Source organism: Pseudonaja textilis, chromosome 7, assembly GCF_049901715.1.
Source record: "Pseudonaja textilis isolate UNSWEBS1 chromosome 7, rPseTex1.2, whole genome shotgun sequence".
NCBI classification, from domain to species: Eukaryota; Metazoa; Chordata; class Lepidosauria; order Squamata; family Elapidae; genus Pseudonaja; species Pseudonaja textilis.
In genome coordinates, this window is record NC_141996.1 from 22,839,480 (window position 1) to 22,865,479 (window position 26,000).

At 35.1% G+C, this 26,000-nt stretch overlaps 1 protein-coding gene across 1 annotated transcript in view; it reads left to right on the plus strand.

The window, feature by feature from the left end:
* The window catches only part of B3GLCT (beta 3-glucosyltransferase), a 67,906-nt gene that overhangs the window by 28,588 nt on the left and 13,318 nt on the right, over window positions 1-26,000 (plus strand). The window contains exons 6-12 of the mRNA XM_026708878.2: window positions 2,355-2,466; window positions 4,164-4,300; window positions 7,366-7,429; window positions 13,188-13,319; window positions 18,163-18,232; window positions 22,168-22,281; window positions 22,965-23,064. Coding sequence (XP_026564663.1) covers window positions 2,355-2,466; window positions 4,164-4,300; window positions 7,366-7,429; window positions 13,188-13,319; window positions 18,163-18,232; window positions 22,168-22,281; window positions 22,965-23,064 — 729 coding nt within the window. The remainder of the gene's footprint in view (window positions 1-2,354; window positions 2,467-4,163; window positions 4,301-7,365; window positions 7,430-13,187; window positions 13,320-18,162; window positions 18,233-22,167; window positions 22,282-22,964; window positions 23,065-26,000) is intronic.

The window sequence follows — 26,000 nt, forward strand, 5'->3', positions numbered from 1 at the left end:
CAGTTATAGTCTGAGCATTAGTATATACTTTTGAAAATGAAGACCATGCGCTTTGTAAGATGTTGTCTTTGAGTTTTCATTGAGTCATCGAACATAACAAGTTTAATAATTATTTATTTCTACAATATACAGAATATTAAGGAACATTAAGTTCTTTGTCCACATATATCCTAGATTACCTTAAAGTTGTCCTAATCAGATATGCTTGCATCAAAAGGTATTCTAAAGCTTAGTATATGTAGATAAAATCAAAGGATCAGAGTAAGATACCAGCCTATACTAGTGTACACCAAAATTTATTAAACTATTAAGATTCATATGACCAATAAAAAAACCATCATGATATACTATTTTATGAAGAGGAGAAAGTTAAACTTACAAATGCATTTATAATTTTGAAGGGCTTTAAAATAGTCCACTAATAGTCCATATAAATGGACATAAAATCACCTTTGTAAACTTCTGGTCTATAGTACATGAGTTGAAACAGAATGGAATGCTGGAACTGCTGTATAAATTATAAGGAACTCCAGCTAAACCTAAAATGTTTATTTCATCAGTGGACACACAGAAAGTTGGTATCCCGTTACACTATTTCTGTATCTAGTTATTGTGCTGGAATATTAAGCATTCCCTTTCTAGTCATCTTCTGTAGACTATGAAAGTTTTGGCAGCTTCTCCATTATTTGCCTAAGCCATGCTCCCAGATATTAACACACAAATCACTCAATCAGACAGGTCCTAGAGTAACCAATTATTATGATTTTCTTATCCTTTTACTGATAGCAACACATCCCCTCTGATTGTCAGAACTGTTGCTGATTGACAGGCTGTTTCTTCTGTACGATACTCAAAGGCATTTCTGTATTCCTTTGCTGTTGAATATCTCCAATACCTCTTGTTTCTCATTTCTCTCTCATTCATGGGCCAGCTATTCTAATTACTTATTTCATCAGTTCTTGTTGTAACATTCAGTTTTTAGATTAAAAACTGAAGTCCACTACTCTATGTGATTCAGATATTTGAAAACTACTATCATATTTCTTGTGAGTCATATTTTGGGGGCTCATCGTATCCTCTAACCCTTTTTTGTAGGATTTCATTTTCAGACTCCCTTCCCCCACTGTCTAGAAATCACTGGGAATCCTCTGAACTCATTCTAATTTTTGTCTTTTTTAAAACTGGTGCTCGGAACTGGGTAAAGTACTCCAAATGGGGATGGAGGAAAGGGAACACTTACTTCTAGTGGTCTGGGCTTTTTGCTTCTCTTAATGCACCCAAAATAACATTGGTCTTTGTATCAGCTGAATCACATTACTGGCTCACATTTCATGTTTGTTCAATAAAGATGCGAAGATCAGCTATCTGTTTCAAATGTGCTACTGGCAAGTTTTTGTTCCCAAACTTACAACTTTGCCTTATATTTTTCTTACTCAGGTGCAGTTTTACATTTTTCCCTGTTAAGTCGCATTCTATTCAGTTTTGCCAAGCCCTCAAGCCCATTTAAATCCTTCCAAATCTTTCCTGTTTCATCTAAACTGGTAGGCCAGCCCTTGGAGGTTTATATCATCTGTAGATCTTATAAATTTCCCTCATCCAACTTAACTGATAAAAACGTTGAACAGTTGATGCCATGGAAACTGACTGGCTGCCTCATATAACTTTTAACATCTCTGCAGTACATTCTAGTTATTTTCAAGGAAATAATTGGTCACTTGGACAACAGTCACCAGCACAATGCATTCTTTGCAGAAGATGGCATTAGAGCTGTTTAGATACATATGTCAAACAATTAATATAATTTTTCATAAAACGGGTGAAAATAATACCAGCAGTAGCAATATTTTTTCTTTAGAATGGGCTTATATATCCAAGTGTAGTTGGGACAAAGCAGTAATCTCTTTAACATCCCTGAAGCTACTGAAGATGAACTTTTCCAAATAACATTTGGTAAATTCTTCATTATTGCCATTTTACTCTATTTCACTTTGAGTTGTTCATATTGATTTGTTACTATTATTTCATTTAACTTCGATGACCAATTTTATGTATTTCTCAATGTCACTTTTATATTTTGTCCTTGCGTTTGTGTAAGTTTGATTCATTATCCATTACTTTAAATTACTTACCTTTACCATAGACATTTTAACGTTGCAGACAGTGGTAGCCCTTTTTTTTTACTGTTTTGTAAATCACCAAGACTCAATATTGATTTGGTTTTAATAAATAATATAATGTCCCTAACAGAGCAAAATTATTAATATAAATATTTCCCAATATCAGCAAAAACATTTGAGTTACAGAATTCTTTCTAAACCATGTTTGCAATAAATTAAATTCTTTTTTTCTTTCAGGTTTTCTGTTTCATACAGCAAAAACTCCTCATGGATTTTTTTCTGTGAAGAGGATACAAGAATACAGATTGTAAAACTACTGAAAACGCTTAGAAGATATGACAAATCTAAGGTGATATTTTTTAAAAATGATTTTTTTAAATGTTTGACTCCAAAATGTACTACAAACTGTGAAAAAGAATAAAAAACTAAATTAATTTGCACTTTGATAAAGCAATGATTATAATAAATGAGAAAGAACAGTTTTCTTCTTATTTAACATGCATCATGCCTAAAACTTAGAGCAGTGTAATTAATGATGATAAATTATATACTGACACTTGCATTATATTGCAATTACAGTTTTATATCAACATTGTAAGAATTAAATCTCAATTATCAAGCTCTATTCAGTAAAAACATCAAAACTTTTTTAAAGAAGTGTTTACAAAGAACTGAAATACAGAAAGTTACACGTTATTTTACATCTACTAGTAAAAAATAGTACAAGACATTCTAAAATAATAATTATACATGTACATATATCAACAATATAGTGATAGGAATAATTTTAAGAGCACTGGTTAAGGTTCTCACCTTAGTTTATTTACTGTTAATAAGAAACAGATGTTGGGAGATCTTGCATTCACATGTGAAAGTATTATTTCTGAGTGGTTTCTTATCTATGGCTAAAATTACATTTGGTCATGGAAATATTCTTTCATAAAATTAATACCTATTAATTAGCAGTCTAGGTTACAGTTATTCATATAGTGTTACTTAGTTTGCAAGTAGCTGAAGGCTAGGAATTTGCATAGCATAGTAAACATATTTCATTTGGAAACAAATGAGCCCTAAACCCAATAAAAGTGGAAGAAACACACAACAGAATTTGTGTCTGTTACTCTATGTTGACATTTTCTGTCCTCATGAAGAATATATTGAGTGAAATTAGTTTTTCTTGGGGGGAGGGGGATAATGTGATAAGCATTCAGAGGATGTATTTAAAGAAAGAGAAAAGTACTCTTTGAGAAATTCAGCAATTGGACTGAGGAAAATCTTTTAACTGATTTTTATTCTTACCTGATTTTTGTGTTCCTGTTTTTCCCTATCCCAAAACAGGCATTTTTAGGGTGCTTTGGTGGTGGTGGTGGTGGGGAATGTGCTTTGTTTTTTAAAAAAATCTTTGACTAGCTTTTTGTAAATTAGTATAGCAGTTAGCATGTACTATTTCTTCACATATTCTTGCACCATGGTCTGACTTGCATAAAAGCTGCTAAGTTTATCCTTTGTTTTGGGTTTAGAATGATGTTGGAACCATCTGTTTTACACAAATCCATATAATGTTCATCAAAACATGCTTTTAAAAATTTGTTTTTTTTTATGTTATATATGAATATATTAAGTAAGCTAAAGACTTATTTGTTATTTCTCTTATGTCTTGGTTAAAAGTTAGTTTTGTCTGCTAGTCAATTTTGCCTATGGAAACCTAGACCTTAATTTTGCTGAAATGCCACCACTAATAGAACTTCCAATCAACATAACGAATGGTGAAAGATGCAGTGAACTGTGGTTTCTCCATATCTGGAAGGTCACAAGTTTCCAAACCTTCACAATTGGTTTACATATTTAAGTTTGATAGATGAAGCATTAGTATGATTTATTATACAGTTAAGGATGCCTTTACTCGCTGTGCGTTTGTGCATCCGAATAAGCATATAGAGAAAACTACAGTCTTATAAGGTTCTGTGGACCATGTAATAGATATTCAGGATCTTAGTGAAGTTAAATTCACTAAGCACATTCAATAATATTTCTGTTCTCCCGTAGGAATTTTTTTTAGGCAAAGCATTACATGATGATGAATCTACAATTATCCACCATTATGCCTTTGCAGAAAACCCTACAGTTTTTAAATTTCCAGATTTTGCTGCTGGCTGGGCACTTAGTATTCCACTTGTAAAAAAGTAAGATTGCATGATGCAAATTTATTATAAATGCTTTTATTTTGAATAGTTGGTGTTTTTAGAATGCTTTGGAGAAGTGATGCTGTTAAACATTAAAAGTCTTTCCACCTTGGTGTGTATGTATATAAAATGTACGAGAATCTCTAATCACATAACAGCTTTTATCTCATTTAAAACATTTAAAATCCAGCTTCATATACTGTATAAGCTACTATTCCACAAATATGTGATGTTACATATATATACATACATACATACATATATACACACATACACACATACATACATACATACATACATAAATCACACACCTACATCTTTTACAAGTTTATGGAGGTGATCAGCAACTGGTAAATTTAAACAGTGAACTGGTAAAATTGTGTAATAGGTGTTACACGACTTGCACAGCAGAACTGTAAGTGCTTTGACCTTGTGGCCTAATTTAGCAGAAAGCTGAAAGAGCATAAAAGTGAAAAGATAGGATCAATACCCTGTTCCATTGGATCCTGAAAAGAAAACAGGAAAATGCAGCTTAGCTTTTGTTCTTTATACAAAAAGTAAAGGAAAAAGCAATATTAAATAAAAATGTTGCCTGTGAATTTTCTCTCTTCATGACTGGCCCATCATTTGTTTTTAATTTCATTTAACTTGGGTTACAGTAAAAATGGAACGTTAGACATAGGATGGAATTGAAAGATGATGGGTAGGATCATACAATCAGGCCTTCCTCTTCCCTGCTACGGTATCGTGGTTTGGTAGATATCTTTCCTATTGGCTGGTGCTGTGCTAAAGAAAAAGAGAAGGCAGCAAAGCTGAAACGATCAGCAAATTACTTAGGTTACTATTATACATTGTCCAGGAGAAAACTATTTGGCATAACTCAGAACAAAGTCAATGGACGCAAGTTAAGATTAGGCAGCGGAAACAGAACATTTCGTGCCAGTGTAGTTTTATGTGAATCAATAAAAGATGGCTACACTTCAACTCAGCGTTGGAAAATGGTCCAAAGAGAATTAAGAGACTGATGTTACCACAATATTGACAAGATCACAGCATGTAAATGTTGAAAAACAGTACAATACAGTAGCATAGGTTGAAGTCAAATTCAGAATTTCTATAGTAGTGTTCCTCTGATGCCCAACTCTAAATCAACATAGCGAGATTGCTATACTCATGTTAAAGTCTATATTCAATAGAGGCATTCTGTCAGGCAACCAGAGGCATATCCATATCAAATCTCAGGATTCTAGCTGGATTGAGAACCTGCTTACATTACACCAGGGATGTTTTGGTCCAAAATCCAGGATGAAAGATGATTCAAATAATCTGATACATAATAAAATGCAAAGCAATCGAAGTGAAGAACTAAATCAAACACTCTAATAAGAAATGCTCACAGATAAATAAAACATATTGAGTAGAATGTATTTATTCAAATTTATATGGCCGCTCATTTCGCAAACAAGTGATTCTGGTTGGTTATAACACAATATATGCATCCTCCTCCTCCTCCTCCTCCTTACTATTATTATTATTATTATTAAAAAAAATTAAAACTATAAAAAGTACAAAGCTAAAAGAGAAGTAATATTGGACAAAGAATGCATATCAAAATGATAGATATATAATTTTATATAAATATAAATTCTATAAAATGAAATATATAAATATATTTTCATATTAAATTGAATATTACCAATATTAGGTAATTACTATTTTAATAATAGGAGGAAAAAGAACTGTTGCAAAAGAGACACTCAGGCCATTGATTCGGGGAATATGAGAAGGAACAATCCTGCTTTATGTTAGACATAAACTGAGCAGGACAATTGTTTAGATAGGTTTTCAAGATAGGTTATATGCTACTAGCAATAACAATCTTGCCTCACAGGTTTGAAAGATTAAATATTTGCAGTGAAATACACAAAACTGAGCTTTTCTATAAAATATGTTTCATAATCTCCAACTCTGGTGCTTTGGCAGTTGTGATTATTTGGGAAGATTGTTCTCATCTGTTTTTCTGGGTAACCAGCTTGCAGATTATCTTCAGTTATGTTGGGACTGCAACTCTCAGAATTCCTAGTGGGCATGAGGAAATGGGAATTCTAGCAGTTGGAGTCCAAGAATTAAATAGTACCAGGTTGGAAAGGCTGACTTAGAGAAAAGGTATTTACCTGAGGTTTTGAATATTCCCTGCCTACCTGATAGAGAAATATTATTAACAACTAAGAATCTTAGGCCCTTATGGGTTAAACACATTTTTCAAGTTTGTTGGCAACAGTGCTTTTGAGAAAGACAAACTATCTCTGCCATCATATAATCTGCTATTTTTTAATGGCAAGAATCAAAAACTCAGCCAGGTGTGTGTGTGTGTGAGGGGGGGGGGGAGAGAACATTCCCTTTGTGTTAGTTGACACTTGGCAACTGTTTACACCAGTCCCTGCTGTTTTCTTGGCAAGATGGTTTGCCATTGCCTCTTTGCTAGGGTTGAGAGAGAGTGATTAGTCCAAGGTCACCTGGTTGGCTTTGTGCTTAAACAAAACTAACACTCACAGGCTCCTGATTTGTAGCCTGATCTTATAACCACTACACCAAACTGGCTGTCTTGGCCAGCTGTACTGCCCCATATACTGTATTAAAGCTGAAAATAGTTGCACCCAACAACTGAACAAAGTAATATATCAATATAGCTGTCTTTACTTCAAAGTGCCATGCAGTGTCTGTTTTTGACCTCCAAGGAAGGTTCATCTTGGTAGCTACTTTGGCTGCCATGAGGGCAAAGAAATAGAAGTTCTCCACTATTATTGGAACAGAGTCGGCATTCTCTATATTCTAAGCATTGTATTCTCTGTTGCATGAATCACAGATTGTTTTTTATAACCTTGGCCAGATTCTATCAAATAGTCATTGATATTTCATCAGCTTTAAAATTGAAAATTATACACTATATGTCATCATCTAAGGTAGGGTTACAGAATTACTATGTAATGGTTGATAACTTTGTTTTAAAAGTTCGATGTTTTTCCACATATCGGCATTATGTTTTTATTATTCTTATTGCTTAGGCTTGCAAGAAGACTGAAGAATGAGCCTTTAAAGTCAGATTTTACAATAGATTTAAAACATGAGGTAAGCCCTTTATGATTCACTTGAACATGATTTACTTCATATAAGCAGGTTCCAATCAATACAAAGAAGTTATATTTGTATTTTTGTTCATTATGTACAGTAATAAAATTCAGATAACATAGAGTATCAGTAATCTCATCTCTGATAGCAACCTTATGTAGCAAAATCACATTATTGTAAGAGAATAGCTGGGTTTTTTTTACCTGGAGACCCATACATCTTTGCTGTAGTATAAATTAGTTTATTGATCAATGCCAGAGGCAAAAGCAAGTCTAAAAGTAGGTGAGGTTTACAACCCCACTTTATAGAATTTTGTATTAAAAATACATTAGCTAAGAATAATTGCAAGTAGCAAGTAAAGGGATTATGAGTACTGTGTTTTCATAGTCTCTGTCCTCTGCAGGATGCCATTCAGTAACTCTTATCGACATACTGCTTTATTCATGAGTTTTTTAAAGGTGAAACCATGTCATATCATCTGCAAGAAGACAAATGAATGACTATAATTGACAACTCACTGCTGCAGGTGAGAAACTAACAAGATCCATGGACTCATGAAGTGTGCTGTCTGCTAGAAGCGCAGATTATTGATGGGACAGAACAACTTTCAATTATCTCTCCCTGCTTATCCATGTGGGGACAAATGATATTGCCAGGAGTATCTAAAATATCTAATGAAGAAGAAAGATCAAGAACCAGGAGCCAAAGGGGTATTCCCATCCATCTTTCAAGTTCACGCAAAAAGGATAGGAAAGGAAAGAAGAATGCTGTTGATGAACAATTTATGAATTGGTTTAGATACAGGAGATACAGTTTTAAGGACTAGGAGCGTGCAGAAATTTGGATTTGAAGAGCAAAGAGTGATTTGGTATATAAACGGATATACATGTTGCTCCTATCAGGAACACCAGAAGCAATTGCACCTTTTCCCAGGATTGAATGGCTGCTTATGCATGTAATAAATCACGTTTTACCCTTTGAATGTGGCATAAGATTATAAAAGTCTAATAAAACTATGTTTTCTGAAACCATGATGAGCTTCAACAGGAAGGCTGTAGATGGAATCCTAAGCAATTTATGCAGTGCAGAAGGAAATGGGAGTGTTAATGTAATGGAGGCCCTATTAAAGAACTCAACCTTAAAATTAAAAAAGCTTATAAAATTCATGATCTTCATTGTCTATTGTTTTCAACTTATGAGAAATAAAAAAGATGGTTTTGAGATGTTAGTATAGGAAGATGTATCTGATTTAGTAAAAGTACGAAAAACTCAGTGGGATGTCTCTGAGGATTACAGTTCAGCAGCTGAAGGATATAATTTGTTCAAAAAGAACAGAAGCAAATGAAAGGGAGGAGGAGGAGATGAACTAAATATTAAAAATATTCACACCTGTTCAGAAATTCAAGGAAATGAATCTGTCAAGAACATATAATTAAAACAAGTAGAAGAATGCATAAAAATTGCATTGTTGTTTATGTCTGCTATTACTTGCCCAAGTAAAAAGACAATGTGGATTAAACTTTCCACAAGCAAACTTAGATCTTTCAAACAGGTTTCAAGTAGTGATGCCAAGAACAATTAATTACTGACTTAAAATGGTGAGGCAAACTCTGCCAAGCATTGTTATTTCAGGAAATTTCCAGCTTACTTTTCTATATTCTCCTTGTAAGGGTAGTGGAAGAGGCAAAGTGTAATCTTCTTGATTTTATATAAATCAACAGAGAATATATAATTGATGAAGTTGTGTTAGAAAGCATCTACCCTGGCAGGGAGAAGGGATCAAATGTGGAGCTACCAGTAGCCTGGAGTCAGTGTGCAACAGCAAAAGGGTTAAGGTCTCCCCCCTCCTCTCCCCAAAGTTCCTTGGGGTCTTATCTAATTGTTCCCAGGAGCAAGCTATCCAACTGGGAAGATTTCTGTACTATAGGCAGAACATAATAAAGTAGTTAGCTCAAACTCTGCACGTGTGAATCTGGTTGTTTGTACCTGACAAAAGAAAATAGCATGAATATTGGACAAAAGTAATTGTATGAGGCTAAATTTTTTATTTTAATAGAATTAAAGGCTGAGGGTAATTGATGACTTATCTTGGACCAGTAAAGTGGATTTTAACAAATTCAGAGCAATGATAAGTAGAATACCATGGCAGAAGATGGGAAAGGAAGCTATGATCATGTAGTTGCTAATACCGGTAGTTCCAATGAGGATAAACTATACAAGACATGTTGCTGCACAAAATATCCTTGAGGATTTAAAGGGGGAAAAGGATTTCTGTATAGGGCTGATCATGAAGAGAATTGTAGAGATGATCTCAGAAAAAACTGCGAAGAACAACAAAAGATTCTTATAATAAGATTTTTATAAGAGTTAACATACCCAGATGCTAACAGATGACAAAGTGCTACTTTGTCAGTTTTCTCTGAAGAGAGGATATATATTTAAGCAGTTGTGATGATGGAAATAAAGATGTGGGATTTGGGTATGATGAAACATGGCTCCAGTATATTTTCTTCCTTTAAATGAGTTTAAATTTTCAGGGCCAGATTAATTGATCTGAAGATTATCTGAATGAATTATATCTATGAGAAAACTTGAAGAGATGAAGTTCCATGTGGTTGAAGAGAGCAAATGTTACTTCTGTCTTGAAGAATTGGGAAAACAGGATCCAGGAAACTACAAACGTTCTATTATAAACAAACACTCAATCTGACAAGATATTTGGGAAGTTTATAGAACAAATTATGTAGCAATTCATTTTAAGCACCTTGAAAAATATGGTAATTACCAGAAAATTATTTTTCAGAAACAGTTGCCCAACCAACTTTTTTGATTAGATAATTTTTTTAGCAGTTTGCAAGAATACTATAAAGATAGCCACCTTAATTTCAGCAAAATATTTGACAAAAACACTGAAATTTCAAATAACAAACCAGCTAAGGATGTTCTGGATACATGAGAATTTACTAAGTAGATACCAGAGTCAAAAATTGGATTCCAAGAGTAATGATTTGTTACAAAAACTTGCAATTTTAGACATATTGAACTGGTATAATTTCCTAAGCAAAAAAAAGCAATAATTTCATTATCTTTTGTGTTTTCCAAACTCTTACCTTATTCACAGTTATATACACCATAGTTTAAGAGGATTCAGACAAACTGAAATAAGTTCAGGGAAGGGCAACGAAGATGATCTGTGTTCTATACAGAATAATTGAAGGAATTAGGCAGGGTCAGACTTTTTATTAAAAGACAGGAGGATGATATGAAATCTTCAAATATTTGAAGGAATGTGGCCTAGAAGAAAACCAAGATCTGTTCTTCTTCATTTCGGATAACAGGATAAGGAATAATGGATTTAAATTACACGAAGGGAGATTCCACCTGAATACTTGGCAAAAGTCCACATTAGATCTACAGTGAATTAATTTACAGAGAGATGGTATCTTTATATAACTACAAATTTTCAGGCAGATAGTAGGTAGCCCTATGATGTGAATGCTTTAGGTTTGATTTCTCTGTTGAGCAAAGTGACTATTATAGCCTCAAGAACCCTTTCATTTTATGATGCTTTGATTTTCGTCAGAAGCTTCCTCAAAATCTCAACCTCATCCACTTCAGCATAGAAATGTCCAGTGTTCAGCAATGGTAATTCCAATGCCAGCAGTCTCTGCAACTGCCTCTTATGCAGTGAGAATTCCATCCTGAAGGGAAGGAGATGATCTTTGAAAATAAGAAATATTTCTGAAAAACAACCTACCAGCATTTAGATCTTTCTTTTTCTTATACATCCTGTTTTATATATTTAACAATGTAGAGATTGTAGAAGTTTGTGAGGGCCATTGAAAATTCTTTTTTTTCCCAAGAAAACAAGCTGAATTTATTCATGAAATATACGTCCAAACATTACTACCTGTTCTTCCTTTTATTGTGGTACTTTATGGTGATAATAGTGTTATTAAAGTAAAAAGAATTGTGATTTACTCTGACTCAATACAAAGCATTGAAAAATATTTGACACCTCAAGTCATATTTTCCTTATTTATGTTCAGTACTCTATGGCCTTGGATAGAATATAATTATTTTTAATGTATTTTAATTAAGAAAAATACATTAATACATTAATCTATATTTTTATTATATTCATATTTTTCCTGGCACATGCTGACTGTATTATGGATGTCTTTAAAGTTATTCTTTTCAAAGTTTCTTTTTTTAAAGAAAAAGAAAGTGTTTCTGAAAATAATCTGAAATGGCAGGCCCCTACTGCGTTATAACCTAATCCAATTCTTCACCAATGTCAAGTTGCATTTGAATCATTAATTATTTTTCAAAATGCTGCGTGTTTTATATTACATTAAGAAATAGTAAATCATTCTACTTTCAGTATAAACATGATTTTAAAGTAAGTCTCTTACTTTTATTATTTGATTGTTTGCCAAATGTATTTGAATGTTAAACGTAGCTATAGAGAAACAAACACAATTGTGCCCTTTGTAACTCTCCCTGCCATCTGTTCTTGTCAGTCCTGACTAAACTTATTTTTAATTTGTGTTGTCATCTTCTCCACTTGGGAATAAACAATATTCACTGAGCGTATGTGCTGTTTTATGAGGTAACTTAGTAATATGTGTAGTAAAATTAGTAAAAGGGCAAATTTGCAGATAAAGGAATATGAGATACAGGCTCCCTAGTTTGAAAACACTTTTTCTTTCTTTCTTTCTTTCTTTCTTCCTTTCTTTTTCTTTCTTCCTTCCTTCTTTCCTTCCTTCCTCCACCCATCTTATATATGTGACTCTGGGTGGTCTTCAAGATTAAAACCAAACAATAGCAGGGGGGGAAAGCATGCAAACATTACAACAAATAAAACCATACCATATAGTCAACTGGAGAGCACAGTTAATTTATGTACAATATAACTATTTAGATTATATTGTATATATTTCTGGAAGACTAGCAAGGTGGGGTCCAGTCTGACCTCTATTGGAATGATGTTTCATAGGTCAGGCAAAGCATTATGTGCTCAGACTTGCTGATTTGGCTCTCCTCAACCCTCCTAGTTTTCCCTTTCCACATCTCAGAGAAACAAACAATTGTCAGGGAAAGAAGTCCAAAGAAAATATTGTTTCTGGGCATGCTCAATAGCAACATCTAAGGAACATGTCATACATTATTTCTTCTAATTCCAACTTGTGTCTGAGATGATTATAAATGTTATATTCTCATCTGTATTTTTCTTAATCACTTCTTGCTGAAGTCTCTTGTGAGGAATATAAGTTGCCTTATTGTAGTTCGGACCATAGCTCTACCTATCATATTGCAGCATCTAAAGCAGTGTTTTTCAAACTTGGTAATTTTTAAGTTGTGTGGACTTCAACTCCCAGAATTCCCCAGCCACCATGTTGCCAAGTTTGGAAAATGTTATTCTAGAGCCACTAGAATGGCTCATCAACCATAGCATGGTATTTCCAGGCCTTATTGGAGATGCTAGGATTGCCTGCAGGATTATGTGCTTGAACTTTTCACCTTTGTGATGGAAATGTATCATTTTCATTTGATTGATTTTTATTTTAATTAAAAAGAAAACTGTGCCTTTATTCTGCTTTGCATTTTTTTAGGTTTCTTAGAAAATCTCTAGGGAACATCAAAGGTTTATATAACATTTCTTGGAAAGTTGATAAAGTAATAACTGTAAGTGTAATTCTCTGATAATGTATATAGATAATGCATATCTACTTATATATGGATTATATTTTGAAAGATTGCATTATATATCTGGGAGAAAGGGAATGGACCACGACTCACACCGGTGCCTGAATTCTGTACAGAAGACTTCAACTCTCCTAATGGTGTTACCTGTGCCACTACATTCACTAATTTCCTCCCACAGTGTGTAAGTACTTCCTGATTGCTTCTCCTGATAGAAATTATAGAGATAGTATTCTATTCTATCCCATATGTATCTTTTTAGAACTTTACGAATTGAGAACAAAATGTATAAACATTTTGATAAAATTGAAAGAAAAAGAAATGAAGAAAAAGAAATATGTCTATTTATAATGAAATTTGTCACTGGTTATGTGCAAATAGAGGGCATGACCAACTTTTACTCTTCTGCTGTAAAAGTAAAGGGACCTTAGGTTTATGGACAGTAAAAGGGACATTTTCATAGACTTCCCACACTTCCGGATGAATCTGTTTTCAGCATTTAACTTGTAACTTCTATCCTTGCAGCAATTGTAGCTTAATTAAATAGATAACGTTACTGCTTCCTTTTGCTCATGCCTGAAGTTGGGAAAGTAGGTGCTTTTCACTGCCTTTTCAGCATATCTCTCTCTATCGCTCTCTGTCTTTGTCTTTCTCTCTCCCTCTCTTTCTCTACTATTGGCTTTGATACAAAGAAAATGCCTGATAACAAAGGTAACCTCAGAAAACATAATTAAAATGGAAGTGGGAAACATTATCAATCTGGTTTTTATAGTCAGTTTCATCATTTCTTGATTTCCCTTGTAATTGTGCAAGGAAACCTGATTTATTTTTTTCAATCCATTCCAGAGTTGGCATTTGCTTTTAAGGGGAATCATTTTCCCAAATAGGCTAGAAAACTGCAGAATTTGTTTTCTTAGATTCTCACTTTTCTTCACGTATACAAATAGATTGGGTTTTTTTTTTTCCCCTCAAGACATTTGAAAGGTTTCCTTGATTCACTAAATCTAAATGCCATTTCATGCAAAGAGGCAGAGAAAGCAGTTTGAAACCTGCACTGTTTGTTAATACTGCGACTGCAAACTTGTCTTTTGTATCAAGAAAAACTCTGGTATGTCCTTTATAATCCCAGCATTTTGAGTTAAATAATGATAAAGCAATCTTAGAGCCAGATCCTATGTGTGCTTATTTACAATGTCATCTACTTCTGTTTTGCATGGAGAAAGAAGAAAAAGGGCATTGCAGAATAGAAAATGGTTCTTCAAGTTGAAATTGAGAACGGGAGAGGGGGCCAGTTCCAAGATGTCACCCATCTCAGGGGTTGGTTGGTTTGTTGGTGCGTTCAGATCAGTTTTTTATTCCTGGTATTTGCCTGGTCTAGTCCTTGCAGTTTTCTTGCAAGGGTTTTCCCTTCTACCCAAGGTTGAGAGAGTGGCCCTCACAAGGTCACCTAGCTGGTTTTCTACCGAATGTGGGACTAGAATTCACAGTTTTGGGGTTTCTAGCCTGATACTTTAACCACTACATCGAACTGACTCATCTCGGGTTTAACATCTCCCATTGTACTGAACCACATTTTTTGTTTACAAATTCAGAAAAGAATGGTTATTGCTAGATTTCACCTAGATTGTTGGGGGCAATATGCTGACTCTGTAAACCGCTGAGAGGTCTGTAAGGCACTATGAAGTGGTATATGAATGCAAGCGCTATTGCTATTTGAAAATGGGAAAATGTAGGATTGGGATAGAACAAGCAGGCAATCCATTTTCTTTGACCCTCATCCATAATCCCTTTGCTGTGATTTGCTACATAGGGCTAATATTGCTGGGATCTGCAATATGGCAATAGCCAATGTTGTCACATAGCTGAAAGAATTATAAAATAATTTATGTAAAACATTTAGAATGTTCAAAGCTGTTATTCTAGCAATCACCAGTGAGCTTAGATATTTTTATTTCAATCTATTTTTCAATTGCTTCTGACTCTTGGTGATCATTGCTGTACAGAACTATGGGTCAATAACTGCTTCTTTGTGTTCTTGTAAGGTCATACTTGTGTCATGTAACCATCTTATTGTCGGTTGGCTTCTTTTCCAGTGCTTTTGATTTGTCCAAACAGTAGAATCTTTTCCAATGACTTGCTGTTGTATTATGTGTCCAAAAAATGTAATGGTTAGGCGCATTATTAATGCTTACTTTTAGCAGCCTGGTTTCCTTCATCTAATTCTAAGTGATTTGTTCTTATTCCAGTCCAAATTATTGCAATTTTCTCCAGCACCACAACTCAAAGGAATCATTTTCTTTGTTAAGCCTTTCCAGCAGTCATCTATAATAACTAATAGCAACAACTTTGACAACATGTAACTTGGATGTCAGTAGCAAGTGTTTCCATTTTGGTATGTCATATAGGCTTGTGATAGTCTTTCACCAAATAGTGGTTACCTCCTGTTTCATGACTAAAGTGACTAATTTTATGAATTTTTCAGCTTGGGAAGAAAAGGTCTTCCTTTTCATGTACATTATGGTAGTTCAATTTTTTTCTCTGCCATTAACTATTGACATACTGTAATTTTAGGTGTAATAGGAGAGCTGTGATTAAGGAATTTGATTAAAAAGCATCTGATGAAGTAAGCTTTAGTTCAAGGAAGCTTTTAAATAAAATGCATTAATCAGAAAAAGTACTATCAGACCCCAGAATTTCTGATATAATTTCAGTTCTTGTTAATGTTGAGCAGCAGTCAGATAGGATTTTTCCCTTTCTTCATCTTCAACAAGGGATTCTTCTACCATCATAATATATCACAACATATCTGAGGAAACTTGCTCCGAACAATTTTACAGTAATTCTAAATATTACTTCTTTTATTCCTGCATTTCTCATGATGATGATGTTGTTGTTAGTTGTGAAGTCGTGTCCAACCCATCGTGACCCCGTGGACAACGTTCCTCCAGGCCTTCCTGTCCTCTACCATTGCCCAGAGTCCATTTAAGCTCACACTGACTGCTTCAGTGACTCCATCCAGCCACCTCATTCTCTGCTGTCCCTTTCTTATTTTGTCCTCAGCTGTTCCCAGCACTAGGCTCTTCTCCAGTGAGTCCTTCCTTCTCATTAGGTGGCCAAAGTATTTGAGTTTAATTTCTCATGATACATTCTGCATATAGGTTAAAGAAAATGACAATAGATAATCCTGATGCGCTTTGTGCCAATGTTGAATTGCTTAGTCCTTCTTCAAAAGGAAGATGAGATGTTTTTAAGAGATACCCATAACTTGCTGTGTGGCCTCCATAGTCAAAAACCAAATTAGACATTTTTAGAATTCCCTTGCCTTTTCCATTATTCATTAGATGCTAGTAAAATGATCTCAAGGGTTCCTGACCCTTCTAAATCCAGCTGATACATCAGGCAGTTCTCTTTCCATGGGTTGTTGAAGTTGGATTGCAAAATTCTGTGCACTGTTTTATTTGTGTGTGAGATAACTGCAATTACTGGGTAGTCTGATCTTTCTTCACTTATTTTGCAAACTTTTTAACTTTCATTTGAGTTTTCACAACAGAGCCATACAGGTAGTCCTTGCTTATTGGCCCTTCATTCAGCAATCATTCAAAGTTACAACAATACTGAAAAAATAACTTTACAGACCATTTACAATAATTTACAATCTTTTCAGTATCTCTCAGTCAGTGATCACCTTTACTGTCCATAGCGTTTTCTTCTTTTTGACCTGTGTTTTTTTCTCCCCGCTCTTTGCAGGGCAGATTTATTGAAGAGAAAGGGATTTCAAGAAAATAAGCTATTTGCTCTTCTACGCACTGAGAGCAATGCAATTGCATTGACAGCAAGAAAGGGTCAGGCGAAGGAGAGGCTACCTACAGAAATTGCTTGCTGTTTTTTAACCCATCTCCTCTCAGATAGAGGAGAGCTTAGAGAGAAATCGACTTCAAGAAACTACTGTAAACTGTATGCATAGCATGAATTTGGTTCCAGCCCCAGGCTACAAAGCAATCACATGGTTTTTGGTGTGTATAAGAGACAGTAAGCAGGCAGTGGAGCATTCCAGAAGGGAATGGGGTAAATGATTAGGAGTCAAACTTGTGAAACTGGCTAGTCTTGTCTTTTGCCAGCCAGAAAGCACAGTCAGAGTCACATGATTTCCCCCTTAGCTTAGCAGAGTCGCAGATCCCAGTTAGGGTTGTTAAATGAGGACTATCTGTATTATTTTGAAAATGGTGTGTTAGCTTTTTGATTTTGAAAGTGCATTCATTTTCTTAAGGTTAATATTAAAATTTAAGGAAACTATGATTGTTCAGTTAATACACATTCATTCTACTCTCCTTCCAATTTGGTTTTCTGATTTTATCTTAGCAGATATTTTGTGCAGCTACTGTGTTATATTTTTTTAGGTGTTTCTCCATTCATGGTCCTCCCCCCCCCCATTAGTTTCTAACTTTTATACATTTATGGTTTTACCAAGTGTCCGATACTTGCATGAAGAAGAAAAAATTTTTTTTGACCAAATGCTTGTAAAAACTGGACTGCCATTTCTAGAAGCTACCAGGAATCCTTATAAAAGCCATTTGCTGCTTAGATCCTGAAATTAATTATTTATGGCCATAAAAACATAGCTCATGTTGCAAATATATTTGTGTAGGTTTGTATTTGTATAGGTTTATAAATATTTGACTTGATTACAGGAAAAAGGTTAAAAAAAGTTATAGCAAAATCCTAAGAAAATGTGATCTAGCCAAAATTAATGAGATATGCATGACCTGCTTAACTGCTTAACTGCTTTATCACTAGTCATGACTGCAGTCTGAATTTCTATTATAGTTTAAGTGGCAAGTGCTGCCAGGCAACATTTGATTATTTAAGTTGTTTACATTTTCAGATACAGAAATGTATTTTTAATATGTTGTGGAGAATGGAATTACGTTTTTCTATAGTTATTTTCTTTAAAATGAATTCATAATTATCAATATAAATTGAAAAATGTTTAAATTGAAAAATATATGGAGATGGTATTTTATTTTTAGGGTGATCCTGTGAAGAAAACGGATATCTTTATTGCTGTAAAAACATGCAGGAAATTCCATGGAGACAGAAGTAAGTTCTGGAATTAAGAATATATTTACATTTTTTTCTGAAGCTGTTTTTATTAATTTATATAACATCTTGAAAAGTATAGCTAGCCTTTTTGGTTAGCAAATTCCCTTTTTGAACTTTTCATATATAGTAGAAAAGCACTTGGGAGAAAATTAGTCAGAAGAGAGGTAAGGAAGGAAATGGAAATTTACATTGAAGGTACAAATCCACAGTTTTCAAAACAAAACATATCTGGAGCTTCTGAAAAAAAAGATGGGGTATAAATCTAACAAATCAATGAAATATTTATTTATTAAATATGTGCATACAAGAATTTATTTATTTATTAATTAAATTTATTTTCCATCCATCTTGCTATCACATGACTCTGGGCAGTTTACAATCTATTGGAGAGTTTTCTTTCTTTCTTTTTTTTAGATGCTTTGGATACGAATGAGAATCTAGTGTATTCCTAAAAATGAAAGCCATGAATTTACACATATTTCACTCAAATAATTTTTGTAATTATGTGATTCTTATTGACAGTCTGATAAAAGCAATAGCAGCCTATCTCTAATGGTGGGTGATAGGATAAATTATTAACCAGTGATGGTGTATTTTAGTTGAAGTATATTTTAATGTACACTGTTCAAAAAAATAAAGGGAACACAAAAATAAGACATTCTGGATCTGAATGAATGAAATATTCTTATTAGATATTTTGTTCATTACATAGTTGAATGTGCTGACAACAAAATCACACAAAAAATATCAATGGAAATCAAATTTAGCAACCCATGGAGGTCTGGATTTGGAGTTACACTCAAAATTAAAGTGGAAAAAAACACCACAGGCTGATCCAACTTTGATCTAATGTCCTTCAAACAAGTCAAAATGAGGCTCAGTAGTGTGTGTGGTCTCCACGTGCCTGTATGACCTCCCTACAATGCCTGGGCATGCTCCTGATGAGGTGGCAGATGGTCTCCTAAGGGATCTCCTCCCACACCTGGACTAAAGCATCCCCCAACTCCTGGACAGTCTGTGGTGCAACGTGGCGTTGGTGGATGGAGCGAGACATGATGTCCCAGATGTGCTCAATTGGATTCAGGTCTGGGGAACGGGCGGGCCAGCCCATAGCATCAATGCCTTCGTCTTGCAGGAACTGCTGACACATTCCAGCCACATGAGGTCTAGCATTGCCATGCGTTAGGAGGAACCCAGGGCCAACCGCACCAGCATATTATGATCCTCACAAGGGGTCTGAGGATCTCACCTCGGTACCTAATGGCAGTCAGGCTATCTCTGGTGAGCACATGGAGGGCTGTGCGGCCCCCTAAAGAAATGCCACCCCACACCATTACTGGCCTACTGCCAAACTGGTCATGCTGGAGGATGTTGCAGGCAGCAGAACATTCTCCACGGCATCTCCAGACCCTGTCACGTCTCTCACATGTGCTCAGTGTGAACCTGCTTTCATCTGCGAAGAGCACAGGGCACCAGTGGTGAATTTGCCAATCTTGGTGTTCTCTGGCAAATGTCAAACGTCCTGCATGGTGTTGGGCTGTAAGCACAACCCCCACCTGTGGACGTTGGGCCCTCATACCACCCTCATGGAGTCTGTTTCTGACCGTTTGAGTAGCCACATGCACATTTGTGGCCCACTGGAAGTCATTTTGCAGGGCTCTGGCAGTGCTCCTCCTGTCCCTCCATGCACAAAGGTGGAGGTAGTGGTCCTGATGCTGGGTTGTTGCCCTCCTACGGCCTCCTCCACATCTCCTGATGTACTGGCCTGTCTCTTGGTAGCGCCTCCATGCTCTGGACACTACGCTGACAGACACAGCAAACCTTCTTGCCACAGCTCGCATTGATGTGCCATCCTGGATGAACTGCACTACCTGAGCCACTTGTGTGGGTTGTAGACTCTGTCTCATGCTACCATTAGAGTGAAAGCACCGCCAGCATTCAGAAGTGACCAAACCATCAGCCAGCAAGCATAGGAACTGAGAAGTGGTCTGTGGTCACCACCTGCAGAACCACTCCTTTACTGGGGATGTCTTGCTAACTGCCTATGCTTTCCACCTGTTGTCTATTCCATTTGCACAACAGCATGTGAAATTGATTGTCAGTGTTGCTACCTAAGTAGACAGTTTGATTTCAAAGAAGTGTGATTGACTTGGAGTTACATTGTGTTGTTTAAGTGTTTCCTTTATTTTTTTGAGCAGTGTATGTGTTGAAGTAAATTTTGCATCCTAAAGGTGCTTTTCAAAAGGCAACTGGACTTTCTTATTTTTTTCCTTGAAAATGTTTTGCTTCTCATCCAAGAAGCTTCTTTATTTCAGAACTGAAGAAGTTGTTTGGATAAGAAGTGAAACGTTTTCAAAGAAAAAAACAAATGAAGTCCAGTTACCTTTTGAAAAGCACTTTTGGGACAACCGTGACATGAGTGATTGAGAATCTCCATAGACACCTTTGCATACAGTATTGTGTTTTAAAAACATATACATCTTATATAAATGTTAACTATTTAATTTTAACCAGAGTTTTGTTGGAAGTGAAGATTTTGGCCCACACGAAGCATCCGTGGCTGCTGCTTTCTCTTCTAACCACAGCTCTTTGAAGCATGAAGAATTTTCCTTTCATCGCAACTGTCCTCTATTTTTTGCATTCTTTCTATGTCAAACAGTGACTAGTTTGGTAGGCTATATGGTAAATTAATCTGATGTCCTTGTTTGAAGGAAATTGCCTTCAGCATTTTTCTCTGCCTTCAAATCACAACAAAGATGTATTGATCCTATTGTCTCTGTAAACTGTTCTATCAGTGTGATGTACACAGATGATAAATGAGTGTCAGACATTACTTTTATTCTTTGGTAGTCTTTTTAGGGTGATGAGAGAATTTATTTTCTCAGTACCCAACTATTTCATTCATCACTTGTTTAATTATAGCAAAGTCATTTTTTTTCAGACTACGCTTTCTAAGAATGTTTCTTAAGGCTCTCTTTAATTTTCTACTACAAAGCTCCAAAGCTATGCTAGATCAACAGCATTGAGTACGACAAAGAATGGTGACCAGAATGTTACTAATTGCTCCAGCCACTTAAGAAGAGGAGAAAAGTTATGCTGTTGCAAATATCTAATACTCATTTCTGCAATTTGTAGTTTCAAAAAAGGATCTATTAAAATGAATCCGTATACCATTTTGTACATTACTGCTGCTTTTTAAACTCCTTACCTCTTTCTGAAGAAATCCAACCACAGTTTTACATTCTTTGCAAACCTTACAATCTTTCCCTTTTCCTTTGTGTATTCTAACTCCTACTTTACCTCCCATCAGATGAAGCAACCAATCCTCAGCTGCTTAATCATGCAAACACAATTCACTTCTATTTGTTGTGTCATATGCTTTCTCTAGATCAATTCACAATGAATTTTTTAAAATAATTTTTGAAAAACAAAAATATGGCATACACATTCCCTGCCCTGACATAAGAGCTTGTTGGATCTCCCAGTTCATGAGCAACCACATCCATGGTTTGATATTTCTACAGCCACCAGCATTTTCATCATAGTGTTTATGCTTTCCTTTTCATCCTTTTTTTTCTTTTGGTGCTAACATTTAAAGGACACTCTTCTGTGCAAACAAAGATTTCTAATCTCAGGATTACTTTGCAAGTCAATATGCTACGGCTGCTGTATCCCACCAACTAGGGCAGCAGTTTCAAATTCATGTCATTTAGGTGCTGCATAAGAACTAATTCATTAACCTAAGTACTGCAAAGCGATCTAGGATTAGGATACTACCTAAGCGATCTAGGACTAGGATACCATCTAAAAGGATATACTAAGTTGAACTTGGCATGAAGACATGGCAATATATTCTAAATGAGTATTATTATTATTTCCGAACAGTCATTTTGCTTCTCCTGCCTATGTCTTCATTTTTTTTTTAAATTCAGTACCTATTGTGAAGCAAACCTGGGAAGGAGAAGCCACTTTCATTGAATACTACAGTGATTATGCAGAAAGTTCAATACCTACTGTTGACATAGGAATACCAAATACAGAAAGAGGTGGGTTTTAATATGATATTCCTTTCACAAGTTGTAACAAGTATTCCACGTGAATGTCTGTAACAATGAAATGCTTATTGCTAATATGGCTCCAAGTTGCAGCCTGAAAAATGATACTTAAGATGCAAAAGGTGGCCTCAGTTTCTCTACCTTCTGTCATGTGGGATTGGGTTGAGCAGGAATGGTCAAATATCGGAGCAGAACCCCCCTATAGACTAGACGTTTGTCTACATTACAGCAAGGAAAGGCAGTCATACTGAAGCTTTCACATTAGTTTTCATTTATTTTTCTGACCATGAAGGCCAGCATAGGCATGGCAATTAAGTTAAAATGTTCAGCCTATTTTCGAAAATTTGGATGGTGGGCTTGGTTGTTTAAAAAGAGCTTTGCTCTAATTGCATCAAACAGATGAAAACACTGTCCCAGATTAGCATTTTTAAAGCAGAATGATCTGTGCTGCAGAGCAGATCGCCAAGGATTGCTCCCTTCTTAAATTGCTGTTACATTAAGGGCAGCCAGTCAAGCAGATTCTGTGTCCAGATCCTAGACCTGTTTTAGATGTTCTAATTAATTGTTACAAAGCTGATTGACCCATAACATGACATACCTTATTTAGATACATATCTGAGCTTTTACTTAATAACCACTTCCCAGTTTCTTTTTTATCTTTTGTTACATTCTAGGTCATTGTGGAAAGACTTTTGCCATTTTGGAAAGATTTTTAAATCATAGTCCTGCTAAGATGCCTTGGTTAGTCATTGTGGATGATGATACCTTGATAAGGTAAGAATTTCAGAATGAAATTGAATTGAATTATACTAGTGTCTGTTATTGTTATTATTATTATTGTTATGCTGGTATAACTTGCAGGATTACAGGCTCCAGATGAAATGTGAAACGTGAAGATTCATGATGCAATGAAATTTTTGGGGCTGAGTCAGACAACAAATACAAACAGAACAAATTAAAAACATCTCCCAAATGTTAAATTTATTTCTGGATATTTGAGCACATTTGTGGCATAAAATTGAATAAATGTCTAGAAAAAATGGCAATTGTGAAATATTGCTCTGGCATTGGGATTTATGAGGATATATGGGGGAAGAATGTACAAATAATAAGATGACATTGGTTGCCCAAACCAAGAATCTCATTTAAGTAGTGCAGAATGGAAGATTACGATGTCCAAGCCAACAATATTTTTCTTCTATCTTGGACATGCACTAAGCACTCAGCATATCTGAGCCATCACTGGAATTGGGGATCTGGCAGCTGCTGTTCTTCACTGAATGGCTATTTCTTCCTGTATGCAGTTTAACCTCCTCGCCACATCATGCTTTGTTTCCACGGGGGAGGGAAGATTGACACAGTTGATTATCGACTATGGCTCATCTTTGGATCACACAGGCTGACAAGCATGAATGTTTACTTGTCACCTAAGGGCATCAGGAGATTTTAAAGAAGTGGATGGACAATGATTTATCTGAAATGGTATAGAATTATAAGGGGTTGGACTAGAAGACCCCCACCCCACCCCCAAGGTCCCTTCCATCTCTGTTATACTGTTATCATGAGGTGTGTTACCAGGTTCTGACATTCTCAAAGTCTAGTTTTCAGGACACTTTTTTTGGGTGGGTAGAATGGATTAAACCTGGTACGCATATCACTTTGCTTGAGAAAATTTATTGCAAAAACACTATTCTCCATTAGCCCAACAGGAAGGCATATTTTAATATCATATTTCATTTTTCACTAGAAAGGAATACGATTTTCAAGAGAACTAAATCTTTATGAAGGGATGATGGATGACAGATTTTATGCAAAATGATGGTGGAGTGTTCAAGCTATGTTCCTTCAAAATCTGACCATTACTATTTGTGCACAGAAAGCGATGAAGTTTTTTTATGCTAGGAAACCATATGATGGGGAGAAAGCATGCCAGATTTCAAACAGATGGGTTAAGAGAGATTATACAGAGGAAGAAATGTTAATAAGGAATGATGGTGTGTATTTCTGGATACAGTAGAGGTGATTTATAGTTTTGAAATTATGTAGCTGGCTGGACTTTATTTTAAAATAACTAAGTTTTTAGGAGAGGTCAAGTAGCCCCCAAAGCATTTTCACACAACCATGTAGAAAAAAAGACTGAAAGGCTACAAATGATAGAGCTCTTTTTCAATCCCAAAGATTTTTCCAGCTCCCACATTTCTGTGATTGCAGCAACCAAAGGTGGTCATTGTGATTTAATCACACACTTACAGTATCTTCCCTCCATCATCTACACTGTCATTATGTCTTATCAAAGTAATAGAACATTTTGTCCTTTTGGCATACCCTTCATCAACTTTTCTAAGATATCAGCGTCTGGTGAAACTAATCAAGACTATTCATGTAAGCCCAGAACAGATTCTATTCAGATCTATTTACTATTGTCTGAGTGAAAAGAACGCCTGTTCCAAATTATCCTACTCCAGCTTGTCATCTGGGCTTGGATCAAATCTAATGTAACTATACAAGTACTTTTGTAACTATAGTAACTATACAAGTACTTTTGAAAGTTGAGTTCAAAGTTTTGCAAGCAGATTTTTGAAACAATTTTATCCTTCATGTCACCAAACCTTTCCAAATATTTGGAAGTTTTCCTGAACAGTCTTAACTTTGGTATTGGAGCTTGATGGGCACAATCAATGACTTCTATGTTTTTTATTCAAATTGCTTTTTCCCTGTATGGATGTTGCTTATTTTGATTCTGGGAAACTGCCTTGAAAAACGTTGGCAAGTACCAGGTTTGTAATTTCCTGAGACGTCCTGATTGTGAGGTTCTTGGGGGTCTCTGAGCTTGGTTGTTTCCTTGCAGACATTTCATTACCAAATTAGGTAATATCGTCAGTGCAACCTCAGAGAACACCAAGGACTCCACAGTTCAATTCAGAGCTACAAAATATTATCTTCCATTGGTAATGTCCTGATTATAGTATTAAAAATTAAAATCATGCAACATGAGGAATTTAAAACATGGCACACTGCTTTAAAATTATGTTTTCCAGTTAATACAACAGGGAAAAAAAATCTCTCTTTCCTATGTTTTTACATGCTGAAGTAACCAAACAGTGTAATGAATGAAAGGAAATCTGACATGTTTTGAACCCCAGTATATGTTAAATTGAAGATTCAGTGCTGCGTACAATAATTGTATCTTATACAAAATAAGCATGACTTAAAAATGAAAAATTTACCTGAAAGTACACCAAATTTTCCATGAAATTCTATAGTGGCTGTAGATGTTAAATGTAATTCATTTTCAGTACTAAGAATTATTTTTACATAGTCTATACAATATATTTTTTATTTATTTGTTTGTTTGTTTATTATATATGACACCCACCTCACTATCTAAAGCAAATATGAAAAGCATAATTGTACATTGTACTACATTTTAAAAATTAATGTTCTCAATGTTTAAAGAAAAAAAATCTCCACATAATGTGATGATATTCTTTTTGAATAGCTACATTTGGAAAAGTACTAAGGAACAATTCTTGCATTGAGAACATAGGAAAAAGTATACATATAGCATTTTTGGCAACAAAAGTGGTCATATGATGTGAAAAGTTTTCACTTTCAGATGTCAGTTGTTGTTGTTTTTTGAAACTAGTGATGAGAGTAGCATGCTTCTCAAAAATCTTTTCTGACATCCAGGTCTTGAAGCAATATTCTAA